Source organism: Gallus gallus, chromosome 1 (assembly GCF_016699485.2).
Source record: "Gallus gallus isolate bGalGal1 chromosome 1, bGalGal1.mat.broiler.GRCg7b, whole genome shotgun sequence".
NCBI lineage: Eukaryota > Metazoa > Chordata > Aves > Galliformes > Phasianidae > Gallus > Gallus gallus.
The window spans coordinates 16,393,548-16,408,149 of NC_052532.1; the positions used below are offsets into that span (position 1 = coordinate 16,393,548).

A 14,602-nucleotide genomic window follows, 5' to 3' on the forward strand; every position below is an offset into this window, starting at 1 on the left:
CGTATTATACTAATCTTTTCAGCAAGATTTTACTATTTCTCCTTCCAAATAGTTTTGAATATTGAGCATTACAATGAAGGTGTAATTTTCAACTGATGCTATGAGATTGCTGACATTAAAATACCATCCCAAATTATAATCCAACTTCTTGCTGTACACATAAAACTTATTTTGGAAGTTACCTTCATTTGATTGTGGGGAAAAAAACCCACACATGGTAACAGGATATCCTACTACAAATTGCAAAAGCAAATTAATTAAGAGTGTCTCACATGTCAGATAAGTTTTTGTCACCAATAAGGCAACCTCAGTGGTAATGATTATTTGTTAGAAATGACCTCATGCTTCTTTTTACGCTAATGGAAAACTACTCTCATGATGCAAAGAACGCTCACAGTCAGTTGAAGAGAACTTGTGTTGATTGGTGATAAAAAGTCATAGAGGAATTTGTTGTAATAGAGATGGGAAATAAGGGGAAAGGCTTTTAATCCCTTTCCTGAATGCTTAAGCATTTTGTAGCTCTTACTGATGTAATTTTGATTCTTTACTTCAGTGATTCTACTGCAAGTCTTATGTTCAGGGTAGGCACAGGCAAGGTTCTTTGACAGCTGGATGCTTGTGCTTGGTTAGCGCTGGCATTTCAGATGGCAGTAAAAGGATTTCTCCTTGTTCATATGCGTTTTTCCGCTTTATGTGAACTATGAGCTAGGTTTAATTTCTCCAGCTCCTTCAGTGTTTGGTCATAAGCTGGAATTCAGCCTTATTTCCTGTCTCCACTAATCCATGAAACATTTAGGAGGAATGCATTGCAATCCCAGTGGTCTTCTCACTTTGAGCTGATAATCACACATTAGTTCCTCTCACAAGTTGGAAATGGCAAACATGCCAGACTCCTAAAAGTTATGTGGAGTTCATTACTAGAAATGTAAACTGTTTTGGGTGACTAAATCAATTCTTGCACCTCATTCAAGAGTGTAGCTCTAGCCCATTAGACATACTCTAGGTGAGATTCTTTGCATGGACAGGATCCTCTTTATTCTGTAGTGTTTATCAGCAGCTTCTTCTTTAGCCAAAGATACTGAGAGAAATGACAGAGAGAAAGGAGATATGTAACTTCTAGGTTTTTGTTTTTGTTTGTTATTATTTTTAAGAGGGGAAAAAGTGTAAGTGGGTTGTGGGTAAGTGTATGATTTCTGTGACTCAGTATTTACGTTGTGGCTTCACCTGTTGAGTTTATTTCTTAGTGGGTTTAGTACTCGTCCATTTGCCGTTGTTTCCCTAATCTTCTGTTCACTTGCTTTCTCCTACATTCTAACACGAACCTCATCTTCTGCTCCTCCAACTCTCTACAAAAAATACCTAACAAATTGTACTTTCCCGCTTTCTTCTAGCAAGGGTCCTAAGAAGGGTCTTAGCATGTATTTAGAACATTTGCTTGGACTTTATTTTCTGGTTTCTGCATGCATTCAGGATAACTCTTTGTTCCATTGAGAAGATTAAGGTCAGTGTTTGCCTGAAAAAAATTTAATGAAGCTTCTAACAGAGCTATTATTCATTTTGGAAACCAGTTGCTGTGGTTGCCATAGTAATAACAAGCCCTTTATTAAAGCTTTTTTTCTATATGTTCTCCCTGCATTATAACGTGCGGTTGGGGGAGCTGCAGTTCCATGAATCTGTGATCTTGAAAGAATTTTCCAGCTTTGTATAGTTAAATTATCCAAGGAATTTGTGTTATACGAAGATAAGACATGTAAATCTAGTCTATCATATCTATTGTAGAATTGTTCATGCAGGCCATCACTTCATGTGGCCGATTACAGTAACCTCAGTGAAATAACAGCTGTATCAAAAATGAATAATGCACATAGGGAAATTTAGAACTCCTTTAATATCTCATGATTTATTTATTTATTTGTATCTGGTAGAACGATGGACATGTAGTTCCAAGAGAAATACTTGCAGACCTTGTTGTTTCCCCATGTGTTTGTTTGTAGTGATGGGTAGCTGCAGTAATAGCTCTTGGGGTTAGAAAGCTTGTAAAAGGTGTGTTTTCTTCATGTAATGCCCTGTGAAATATTTATGGAATATGAAGAATCTTTACATAATCTACTCTAAAAGCATAGTGTCATAAGATTTCCTTTAGAATAATTGCTATAAACGTTTTCAACTTCAGAGAGAATAAGTATGTGCTTGAATGTATTGTACGACCAGATAAAAACATTTTTTTCTAAAATGAAATGAATTATGCCAATTTGAGACATTTATGTACAGTGTTGGTATCCCTTCATAATAAGACCTCCAATCTCAACAGTGTTTCTGCAAATTAAATGCTGTCTCATAAGCAGAAGTGCCAATTGGCTAGTGGTAGCTAATGGAGAGATTTTTTTCGGTGTAAAATTTGTGGGGTTTTATAAATGTATTGATTGGTCACAGAATTACTTAAAATGATGGGTCAGCTCAAAGAGAGCACTAATGGGGCTTCACAGTGTTGCTTCAGGAAGTGAGGAGACTGAGACAGTTCTCATGAAGAGTTTTACAAATATTGCTCTAATTTCAACTCTGAACCAATAGGTTAAACTTATTTCTGTACTTGCACCTTTAGCACGTTGTCATGTCTGGGGTGAGAATTTTTTTTGCAGCTGCTCATTTGGGAGATAATAAAGTAAATCACTTTGATATTCTGGAATTTTGAGAAAATGTTAATTTTACTGAAGCAAGGATATTTTGCAGTGCTATTTTAATTGAAAGTATATGCCTGATTTGTAGGTGGCATTAAAGCTCTGAAGAAATCCTGTGCTGGGGAGCATGTTTTCAGCTCATAACTGTGACAACTAATTCCCTGGCAAGTCTATATGGGGAGGGAGTTAATATAATGACAATAAATTGAAATTATGCTTTGAATAGGGATAATCTAACATTTCAACCAATGACAAATAATTTAATGCTTAATTAGATATTAAATAGAGAACAAGTTTCTAATGTAAGTACATTTCCTTGGCGCTCTCTAAGTGTTGGTTGAGGATGGATTTCTTCTAATGCCTTGATTTGAAGGGTTGCTAACTGTGAGGTGTACGTGCACAGTCATGTAGGCTTTTTACAAGACGTGAATTTCCAAGTTTGAGAGCTACACCTTCACATCTGTACTGCTGTGCTCAAGACAACAAAAAGTAATGATTAAAATCTGAAGTTATACCGTTGCTTTTTTGGAATTTGTTTGATCAGGAAAAGCTTACGTGTTAACATTAAGCCAGTATTTATTAATTTTATTCTGGGTACTGTATGCAATTTCCCTTCCATTGGGTATTGTTTATCCCTTTGTCCATAGAGTTACCTTTTATTCTTTTAAAATGCTATTGAAATACTCTCTGGTCTAAATGTAATTACATTCCAATTATAGTTTTGGAGTGTGCTGTACTGTAAAATCTTAATTTTGCAAAGCATTTTACTAATGTGCTATTACTGAGAAAACCAAGACCTGATGACACTCATTTCTGAGCACAATTGTTTCTCTAAGTTATGGAGAGGTTAATTTCTTGATGAAGTCAGACTGGCCATGTAAAGGGATGAAAATTTTGAGATGTGAAGCCATAAATGAATATTGGAAGCTAAGTCGACATGGATGTACTTGCTAAAGTTAAGTCCTTTGATATTAATATGGGTTGGTGTTCCAGCATTACTAAAATGAGGAGAGAGGAAAAAAAAAAAGCTAAAATGTCAAGGACTAACTGTAAGAATAAAATAGCTGGAGTGTTCTGGTAGGCCTGCTGTTCCAGCTGTGCCATCTGACTTTGTCTTTCAGTTTGCCTGCCTCTTCCTAACACGTTATTTTTGGTGTCTTTACATTAGTTGGAATTCATTCTCGTTATTTTTGCACCATTCATTGACATTCATCCTTCTGTTTTGTGAATCTGTTGGAATGAAGTCATATTTGGGGGAGAGGGCCACGTTTTTCAGGAAAGGAAGGAAATGAAAATTTTGGTGGTTGGTTTGAAGGGGAAACAGCTTCACCACAGAGACAGCTGACATGGGTTAGAAAGGCAGTGCTTCACTTTTTCAGCCTTCTTGTATGTTTGCTTCATATATGTGCTATCTGTAGTATAAGCAGCTATGAGCTCTCAAGTGTTTTTGAAACCGTGAGATGTGTCCCTGGGTATTGTCCTTCTGAGGCCATCGGGAGCCACGTCGCTCTGGTGACAGCGCTCAAGGCTGGGCACTTGAGCATGCATAGATGAATATTTGTTGTATGTCAGGAGGGGTTCAGTATGGGATGTCACGGGAGCTAATATCTTGACTTTAATTGTGTCAAGGCTGTTTATAAGAACAGCATCTTAACTGTTTTCTTATAGTGCTTTTCTAGTTTCTTGTTTGGAACATGGAAACACATTCTTTTCAGGTGTCTAAATGAATGGCTTTTTTCTTTGCATAAGACCTTGGAGTTGTTTTGCTTGAGTTGTGCTTCTGGCTTCATTTATTTTTGTATTTCTTTTGTGATCTTGACCAATGAATTTCTCACAATTTGCTCCCTTGAGTGCTCTGTGTGTTACATATTGGCTAGTAGGGAACTTGTTTATTAAAAAAAAAAAGTCATTTTATCATTTATTATACTTATAATACAACTTCAGTTGCATTATTAACTTCACTACTTATATACAACTTGAGATGGATTTTTCTGTTTCAAGGTACTGTACTGAAAGTACTTAGCAGTGTTTGATGGGAAATTCTTCAGTAGGAGACAAGGGAGGAAAAGGGAAGAACCAACTGTTTAAAAGAAAAGCTAATGTAAACTGGATCAAAATACTGTGGCAAAGTGCCAGCTTGCAGACTGAAACATAGGATTTTAGTTTTGAGATAAAAGCATAATGATCATAATGATTTCATACTTAGCTTGTTTTTTTTTAATGGAGACTCATAGATCTTAAGTTGTGTATGAATGCAAGTACTTCAATTGCATGTTATCATTTGAAATTACAAAATGATCTGATGGGAAATTTTTAAGAATAAAGCACATCTTATTCTTGTGTTTCAAATAAAATGTGCATGTAATTAATGTATTTTAACATTGTTTTTAGAACCTAGCTTTGCTGCCAGTTTTTCATCTAAAATGGTATTTTGTATGTATGCTCTGGTTTGTTCTTACTTCTCTTGTTTCCAGAGGCATGTTTATTGTATACTGCAATAATCGTATTAAGGCTGAGTGGCTTCAGAGCACCTTCTTTTTCCCCTTGCTTTTGTTGGGAAGGACAGGACTTCCCTTTTATTTTCTTTCTTTTTTTCTTTCTCCTCCTGTTTGGATGGTGTTGAACCTTCAAGGGAAAGCATAATGTGAATTGATGCTTTAACAATTGCAATGCACAGGAGTCAGACTGTATGCTTTTTGGGTAATAAGCATGAAAGCTTGCTGCTACACCTGATAAGAATTCATGCATAACCTCTTTCAACTGTAATGTGTGCTATTTGTCAGTTGGAGAATGCTTGTTGAGCTCGCTGTAATGAAAAATTACAACCACAATTTTATACATTGTTGGAATAACCTGAGATTCTGGAATTTTGGAAGACTATGAAATAGAACAGCAGCCATGGTTTGCACAAAAATGGGTTTATTACATACCAAGGGCTAATGGTGTATGATGAAACTAACTGGTTATGCAATCATCTGTCTAACGTCCTGTACTGAAAGCAATTACCATACCACTTATGAAAGCAAAAGCATAAATAAGAGCCTTGAGAAAAATTCAGAAGGATTTTGTATGACATGACAACAAAATAGAGATTATTAATTTTAAGATAATAAAGATTATTAAATGCAAGAAGACAGCCTCCAAAAAAGTGAATTTCTATGTCAAATAAGGGGAGTAGAACAGAGTATCAATCCTGTCAGCGCAGGGAAATGCTGCTAGAAAAGTTTGAGAGAAACACCTTGCAAAATATTTAAAGCTAGCAGTTGACTGCTTTCCCAAATACGTTTGGAGAAGGAACATAGCCAAACATTTTGTAGGTCCAGCAGACAATCCAGGTGTAAAAAGAGCACCCAGAGAGGAGAATAATGTGACAGAGGACCATAAACAGTTATGTTCAGCATGGAAGGAGCGGGGAGCTTTTTATTCCCAAGTCCTACACTGTGGAGGACTGTTCCAAGGATCTGTTTCAAATTAAGTGTTGTGCTGTAAACTGGAATCGTATAGCCCTTCCTGTATGTCTTTTTTCCCACTTCAAGAAAGGACAAGACGTTTGAAAATAGGGTACACATGTTATTGTTTGGAATTGTAAGACAAAGCTCTCCTTACTTGAAGGAAAATCTGTGTTCATTGCAGAATAGCGTCAGGAACAAAACTGATTTCTCCTAAAACTTGTTGAAATATAACACTGTTTCTCCTTTCTCTTCAAGGGATGTTATTTCAGTGAGGAGTACAAGCATTAATTTATTTTTATTTTAGAAGCAAGATGTTTCATTTGAAGCTGTGCTATATTTTAAACTCTTAAAACTATTCTTGCTTGGTTCTGAGCATACAAGGAAAGCTCAGCTGTATCATGGAATTTCTATTTACAATCTTACTTGAATAAGCACTGTTTCAATTCGTTTGCATGGTTCCAATCTTTGGTCTTAAATGAGTTACCTAACAGTATGTGGTATCTTTGTCCTGGGTTATTTGTCACTGATTTCATGTGCTCTGCATTATCTCTTTCTGGCAGTAGACTTATATATATATATTACTTCTTTGCATGGATTGCTTTTAGAGATTGGTACCCATGTTTGTGCTGGGTTTTTAGATTTCTACTGGAACTGGAATACAGTTGAGGGAGGAGAAAAAAATAGTAATGTGAAGGATTAGAGAGCTTAATGCAATAGAGTGAGGATGAGAAATTGCGTAAAAACAATAAAAACAGTTTCACAGTTGCAGCCTACTTTTTATTTACTGTATGTGCTCTGCTTAGTACGTATTTGTAAATAGTGTGTTGTTATATCAGTAGCTAAAACTTGTAGCTTTAACAGAATGATTTTGTGAAGAAGCCATAAATTAATGCACAGGATCTGTTTCCTTTCTGTCAGCCTACCAGTAACACAAATAAGTTAAAACAGGTGAAACAAACATATTCATGAATGCTGCACAAGGACTAGTGGGGTGGTATGATGCACAGTTGGTGACCACCTGCTTTTGAAGACTTAAGGCCCTTAGTATTAAACTAACACTGGAGCTTATTATCATGTTCCAAGTTAGAGAGGAAATGCACGTGTGATTTTTAGATTTTGTATTAGGTAAGGCAGATTTTCTCTTTTTATTCATAAGGTGTACAAAATACCATTTTGTACATACCATGCTTCTCATTTCGTTTATGTTTGCCTATGGTGCCTCTGTTTGCTTGGATACATTTTCTGCCCTTTTGGCTTTCAGGTGAAAATGGCCAGCAACACTGTTTGTTACTTGTGAATTAGTGCTTAGTAGCTCAGGGATTTACTTGATACCAAAGCCTTGTCAGAATAGAAACTCATTGCAGATGTGTTGAATACTTGTCTGCAGCCCCAAGCTTCTGACTGTGCCTGTGTCTGAGGCTGAGCTAATTCACTAGGATGTGGAGAACTGCTGGATGTGATGTGAGAAACTGCTGAACAGAACAACCACTGTGTGAGAGTATGACAGAAATTGTAACCAGCACCACATGGGGATAGTCCATGAATAATTTAGGGAGAATTATGTGAGAAATGTCCAAACAATGCCATTACTTGGAGGGGAACAGTGAGATACTTTGCTGGTTTTGTAACATTGTCCTTTCCTATGCCTGGGTGACCATGGCAAAAATACCAAAGTAAAGTATGGTGTAGTGAAACTGGAATGGTGCAGCGAAACTGGGACTGCTAGGCAATGAAGTTATGGTATGTTAATTTAAGAGACGTCTGAGTTAGAGAAAGGTGAAGCAGAAGGATGGTGATATCAAGTAATAGGAAAAGGGATAAGGTAACCAATCATTTGACCAGGTGCTCTCAGGGACTACCTGTTGGCCATCTTATGCTTGATCATTGGCAATAAAACCTAACCTGTTAAGACCATACAATGTGAGTCAAACTTGCTTTGGCTGTCAGCAGGACTTTAGTGCAGAGTTTCTTGGCTGATAAGGGAACATTGAGATGGATGTGTTGAGAATCCTGGAATCACTGTGTTAGTGCCTGTTCCAGGCCTGTTGTGGCAGTCTTAACTCTCGTGATGGGTAGAGAGGCCTTGCTGGGAGGTCTTGACAAATTGGAGGGCTGGGCAATTGCCAACTGCATGAAGTTTAATGAGAGCAAGTGCCAAATTCTGTACCTGAAACAGGGCAACCCCAGATATATGTACAAGCTGGGGGATGAGAGGCTGGAGAGCAGCCCTGCAAAAAGCAGTTTGGGGGTTCTGGTTGATGACAAATTAAGAGCCAGCAGTGTGCCCTGGCAACCCAAAGGGCCAGCTGTACCCTGGAGTGCACCAGGCCCAGCACTGCCACGAGCAGGCAACGGGAGGGGTTGTCCTGCTCTGCTCTGTGCTGTGCTGCCTCACCTCCTGCACTGGGTGCAGTGTGGGTGCCACAACATCAGAGGGACATAAAGCTGTTAGAGATTGTCCAAAGGAGAGAGATGAAAAGGGGAAGGGTCTGGAGGACAGGGTGTGTGAGGGGCGGCTGAGGTCCCTGGGTTTGCTCAGCCCAGAGCAGAGGAGCTGAGGGGAGGCCTCATGGCGGCTGCAGCTCCTCACAGGGAGCGGAGGGGCAGCGCTGAGCTCTGCTCTGTGTGACAGCGACAGGGCCCGAGGGAACGGCATGGAGCTGCGTCAGGGGAGGGGTTAGGAAAAGGGTTTAGGGAAAGGGTCTGCACCAGAGGGCGGTGGGCACGGGACAGGCTGCCCAGGGCAGTGGTCATGGCTCCGAGCTGCTGGAGTTCAAGGAATGTTTGGATGCTGCTCTCAGATGAAGGGTCTAATTTCTTGGGTGGTCCTGTGTGGAGCCAGGAGTGGTGGCACTCATGGGTCCCTTCCAACTTGGGATATTGTATGGTTCTGTGATTCGCACTGAATTGAGATGGGTATTGAACTTTCTAATTTATGTCACCTCTGGCATTTGCTGTCAATATTATTTAGACTGAGTGGTTATTTTTGCTTTTGGCAGTCATGGAGAACTTGCAGCATTAGAAGCATATCTTACCAACTTCCTCAGGCCAGAAAATTGGAATTGCCTGTAAATCAGATTAATAATTTCATCTTCTGCTTGCTTAAGCAAAATTACCAAAACTGATATGATCTTAAGCTGTAGAATAGGAATTTACAGTTTGCCTTTCAACATTGATCTTCATGTCAGGCACCTGTTACGAAGCTGGCTGTTTCTGCTCTTTAGAATGCAAAGGCTTTGTTTTAACTTCAGCTTCCTGGGTAGATTTCTGTATGTGGCTGAAGATCAAAATCTTCTGAAGATGATCTCTGAATACCACCGTAATGTAATAATTTCTTTGTTGAATTATTTCTGGCTTTTTCTGCTTCCTACCAACTCTTCCCTATGTCTGCCCCTTCCAAAAAAATTTGTTCCTTAGGGCTAATCCTGGTGAAACAAATAGCCTGCTACAAATGGTAAGATACTCAGACTTTTGTTCTGTTTTAAAATGGCTGCTTGCTCTTCATCTTTTCCTGATGTTTTTTAAAAGAAATTCCTTCAGTAGTCCATCTGCTTTTCTTTGCAACTATACTTAATGAAGCTTGTTCCTGTCCAGCTGTGCTCTGTATCACAGTCTTGCTGTGTGTCATGACAGAGCTGTAGGTGTGCTTTTTTTTGTTTGTTTTTCTTCCCTATCTTGTGTATTCTTGGATTTTCTTCAGAATCCATCTGTGGCTGTTTTCCCGTTGTTCATGACATCCAGTAGTCTTTTCCTTTAGAAATGCTTTAACATCAACCCTTCTCTTAAATCTTATCTTGAATGTATGATCCTGAATACTGCTACAGGAAATTTAGTGTCAGTAAAATTCATGAATCACTTCTTATTGGAGAAGTTTCCCTTAGAATCCTTTGTGTTTTCAGTGACAGTGTGCTTCCAATATAGTTGCTGTGCTAACCTGTGATGTAATGTGTTCAATTTACACTTCACCCTCTTAATCAGTGTTTATAGTCTGCTCGTTGTTACTTTAACAGTCTCACACCATACTATCACATTTTTTTGTGTGTTACTGCTCTTTTGCTCATCCCATAGTTTTCCAGTGCCAGTAAAATCCTATAAATGAAGAGTAAGGGAGGAGTTTGCTGGGATTCCTTGTAGTTTTGTTACAAGCATGCTTTTGAGTTTCTTCTACCCATTCATATTTACTGTTCAGAAGTAGGGTTTACTTTTGAAGGCATGTGATGATTCTGCTTATATTTTGCTTCAAGTCTCACTGCTTTTCCTGATTTTGATATAATGTATACACTTTGTACATATTTGAGTAAGCCATAGAGTAATACATTTCTACTGTTAGTTGCCAAGTGGGCAAAACCCCCTAGATTCTTGTTCTTTTTTGTCCCTTTTTTGTTGTTGTTCAGAGAGAGAAGTAATAGAAACGTGAGTTTTACTCAATAACTCTCAAGCTGATGGTTAAAAATTAATGAATTTTATATTGTAGTATAAGGAAAGTACTGTAACATTATGTATGATGTATACTTGCTTCCTAGGATGAAATTCTTTTCTAGGTTGAGGCAAATCTTTTTAAAACAAAATACATTCAAGGAATAATCATGTTTACAATCACATTCACATTTGATTATTTTCTTTCAAAAATTATTGGGTAAACAGAGAGAGATGTGACAGCAAAATTGCCCATGATGCAAAGTTACCTTAGAATTAAATGTGTTATGAGGAGATTAAAAAGAACCCTTTAAAAAAAAAACACACAAAACCCTCAAGATAAAACTTACTGATGAGATGCTATAATTGCAGGACAAGTATCTTAAAGTTAAATGAAGATAATGAAGCTTAGAGGGGGGGAGAACAATACCAAATAAACAAAACAACCTGCAAAATCTGTTGTCTAGACTTCAGTTTTAGAAGCCCTGCCAGTTATGTGGCATATCACTGTTACTGATAGAAAACAGCCAAGCTGGAGAGAGGTGGTTTGACATCAGGAATAACTGCATAGAGCTGAATCTTTTGTCTTTAATAGCTCTGGTGTATTTAAATATTGCTTGTATACTGACTTTTTATGTTATTTTGTCATTGTGAGACTGAGTAGGATTTGTTTTTTCCGATTGTAGTTTTTGTTGCAGTCTGCAGATTATAGAAAGGCAGGGAACATTTGGACTTCTTGTTTTTTTTTTACCTTCCAATGTATATTCTGAATTTTAAAACATCTGTGATGCAAAGAAAATAATAAAAAAAATAAGTTTATGGTTACTGTTTGGTATAAGAAAGCAAGTAAGTGTATTTGCCTTATGTGTAATTAAGTTGTGGAGCACTTTGGCATGGGATATTGTTGGTGCATAAGTATAAGGGGGTACAAAAATCATTAGACGAGCTCAGGAATTTGGGTGTCAGCATTTAATGGATTAGTGAAGACACTTCTCTGTGGCTGAAGAATCTTCAGCTTGTGGGAATTCAAATAAGTCACTTCACATTTGATGTCTTGTTATACTTTTTCCTTTGATATTTGATATTCAAGCCTTTGGTTTGCACAAGGTACAGATTTAATACTGAATACTTTTAAAACAAAACTACAGAATACACTTACTGGACAGGTTCTTATTCTCATATATATATATATCACTCTATCACTCTAGAGTGATATATATATATGAGATATATGTAGTGAATTTAAAAACACAGAACTAATTGGAATAAGTATATTAAAAGCAATGCATAATTTTGTTATTCTGTGTTCTTTGGCATGTTAATAATTTGAACTCGTTTTTGCCCTAATTTTCTATTCCAAGTAAGAAGAGAAGAGCTACTATCTCCAGTAGATGCTTCAAGAACGTTGCTTCATAGGGACGCTTTAAGGCATCTTTTGTCTTTACATTTTCAATGATTTTTCTATAAGTTTTTCCCCCACAATAAACAGATTTCACCAAAAAAAAAGTGTGAAATCTCACAGACTGCTTTAGCTGGCTGTGCTGTCTGATGAAGAGCTTTCGAGAGAGGAATACAGCACGCGGAATGAAAATATAACGTTGAACTAAATTCCAACATGCAAACATACAGTATATTCTGCTTATGTAACTGCAAATCTCATTTTTAATTAGGATCTGTGCAAGTTATTATACAATAAAGCTGAATCTGTCTTGCATATTAATATATGGCAAGTATATTTGATAGGAAAAAAAGCCAGCAACTGGGCAGTAATTCAAAAAGCTACCTCATCACACAGTGCCTGTTATCACAGTTATCCCTACGGGAAGTAATTATCCACTGTCTTATTAACTCTTTAGAATTGCTATATAATTTGATTTCATTGAACTTCATAAGAAGACATAATTAATGTAAACAGCTTTTTAGTAATTTGAATATATCTGTCTATATTAATCATTTTATTTTTAGTTATCATAAAATACTTTTTTTTTTTAATAGAAGAATTACGGAAATTGAGTTGGTCTGGAATTCCCAAACGAGTTCGTCCCATTGCGTGGAAGCTTCTTTCAGTAAGTTTTACTTTTGTCTTTTTGTTTAGCAGTAATGGCTTTCTTCACGAATTGCAAATATTTTTGCTTGTGTTGTAATCCATCAGTAATACTTGAAAGCATTGTCTTGTTGCTGAACTGTAATAAAAGTTCTGTTCTTTGCTCAATTATAAGATAAATTTGTCAAAGTGAAAGGAGGAGAATGAGAAGTAGTAATAAAAGTACACAGCTGGCATGATTTATTTGCAGCCTGGCTTTCAGTGAAAGCAGGACTTATGTGATAAGTAGCCTCTTTCAACCAGATTTGAGCCAACATTGGAGACTTGAAAGACAAGTGAATTCTTACAGTTTTCTTGAAAATAGGCATGCTGTTGAGGAAGCAAAGGCTATCTGTGTCCCTCAAAAGGCTTTCATCTGGCTTGACATTCCAGTAAGTACTAGACTCTTTGCAGGAAGGATTAGTTTTGTATTGAGGAAAAGCTGTGAAAGGAGCTTGGGTTTGGCTGTTTTTTCTACAGTAGTTTTAAGATGAACAAATCCGAACAGCTGCGATCAGTTACCTTGTGGCATTGAATCTCCTCCTCTTATGCTCGAGTCAGTTCAGGGAACCAAGCTGCATGAAAAGCTGATCACTTGTTTGCTTTTGGCTCAGTGAGTGCTCTCTCAAAACCTCATCTGGGGTTCCTTATTGGGAGGTGGAAGGAGTTTGGAAGCACGGTAGCTTGGGTGCAGATTGAAATACCACGGAGCAGCATAGTTGAGTGCTTCAGACAAGGCAGCATAGGGGAGCTTATGGGGAGCCTGGGGTTTGTTGGGCTTGGTGTCACAGAAGTGAATCTTTTTATTTCGTCGTTTGTGCTATATTTATAAAAGGTTCTCTTGCGAAAACACTGTGTATTCCTGGCCAGAATATTTCTGGTATCAGTCTTCTCAGCTATGAAACTTGTCATGGTAAGTGGTTGTGTGTGTTAGCTGTTTCTTTGTACAAGCCTGAGAGAACTTGCAAAACTGTTTGTATTAAAATCAAAAATCTCGTGCTGTCTGCTCTCCAGAGACTGTGAGAGACACTTTATCAGCAAATCTTCATGCATTTAAGAACTCTTTAAAATTCTGAGTTATATACACAACAGTTTAACACTATTGAATTTTTCAGAGAGTAGACTTAAATAGCTTTGCTTTTTATAGAATAAATTCATCAGGGAACGTGAAGTATTTACTTCGCATTGAGTTTGATTTCCAGTGACTGAAAGAATCTGTCTTGCTAATGAGTTCCACTAAATTTTCAGCTTAGTTCCACTGATGCTAAATGTAGATGCAGTTTCTTAATGGCAAATATTCAGTGGTAACTGAGATTAAGCATGCAATGTACAATATATTTTAGTTCTGCTTCCAAAGTTGTCCAACATTAGACAATTTTATTATTCTTTTTTTAATTTAGTATGTCTGTTGTGAAATATTCAGTCAAAAAATTATGACTAACTCAAAATTGACTTCAAAGCCTGATAAGCTGAGGTGGGAGGGTAGGTTAAGTTCTGAATAATAGCGTTAAAATATTTGATTAAAACATTTTTTCAAAGAGAAAGATATGAAAATAAATATAATGCTGAAAAGCCATCACTACTGTTAACGGTTTGTAAATATGCATGGTTTATTTCTAAAGCATAAGAAGAAAGAAACAGGCATTGTGTCCCTACACAACAAGCAGAATTGTTCAGGCCCAGTGTTCTTTTGAATAGCAGCTATGGCTGCCTTTGGAGGGAATTTGATAGATAAACACTCTACCAATTGATGCCCTGATGATATGCTGCCATCCTTACCAACTTGTAAAAATAAAACTTGAAGTTGTAAAGTGAATGGGAAGCGGGATGTGTCCTATGGAAAGATGACTTCAGTCTTTAAAAAGGAGTAATGGCAAAAAGTCTGCTGAGAAAATATTGGTATCCTTAGAACAATCGCATTTGATCTCACAAATGAATTCTTTTCTAATGGAGCTAAGATATCCTACAGGAAA

General features: G+C 37.3%; 1 protein-coding gene across 5 annotated transcripts in view; it reads left to right on the forward strand.

Annotated features, from left to right (window-relative positions):
* TBC1D22A (TBC1 domain family member 22A) overlaps positions 1-14,602 on the forward strand; it is a 155,216-nt gene that overhangs the window by 12,996 nt on the left and 127,618 nt on the right. For all 5 annotated transcript variants that reach the window (NM_001031490.2, XM_015275755.4, XM_015275756.4 and 2 more), the window contains one exon: positions 12,542-12,612. In NM_001031490.2, the coding sequence (NP_001026661.1) occupies positions 12,542-12,612 (71 nt within the window). The remainder of the gene's footprint in view (positions 1-12,541; positions 12,613-14,602) is intronic.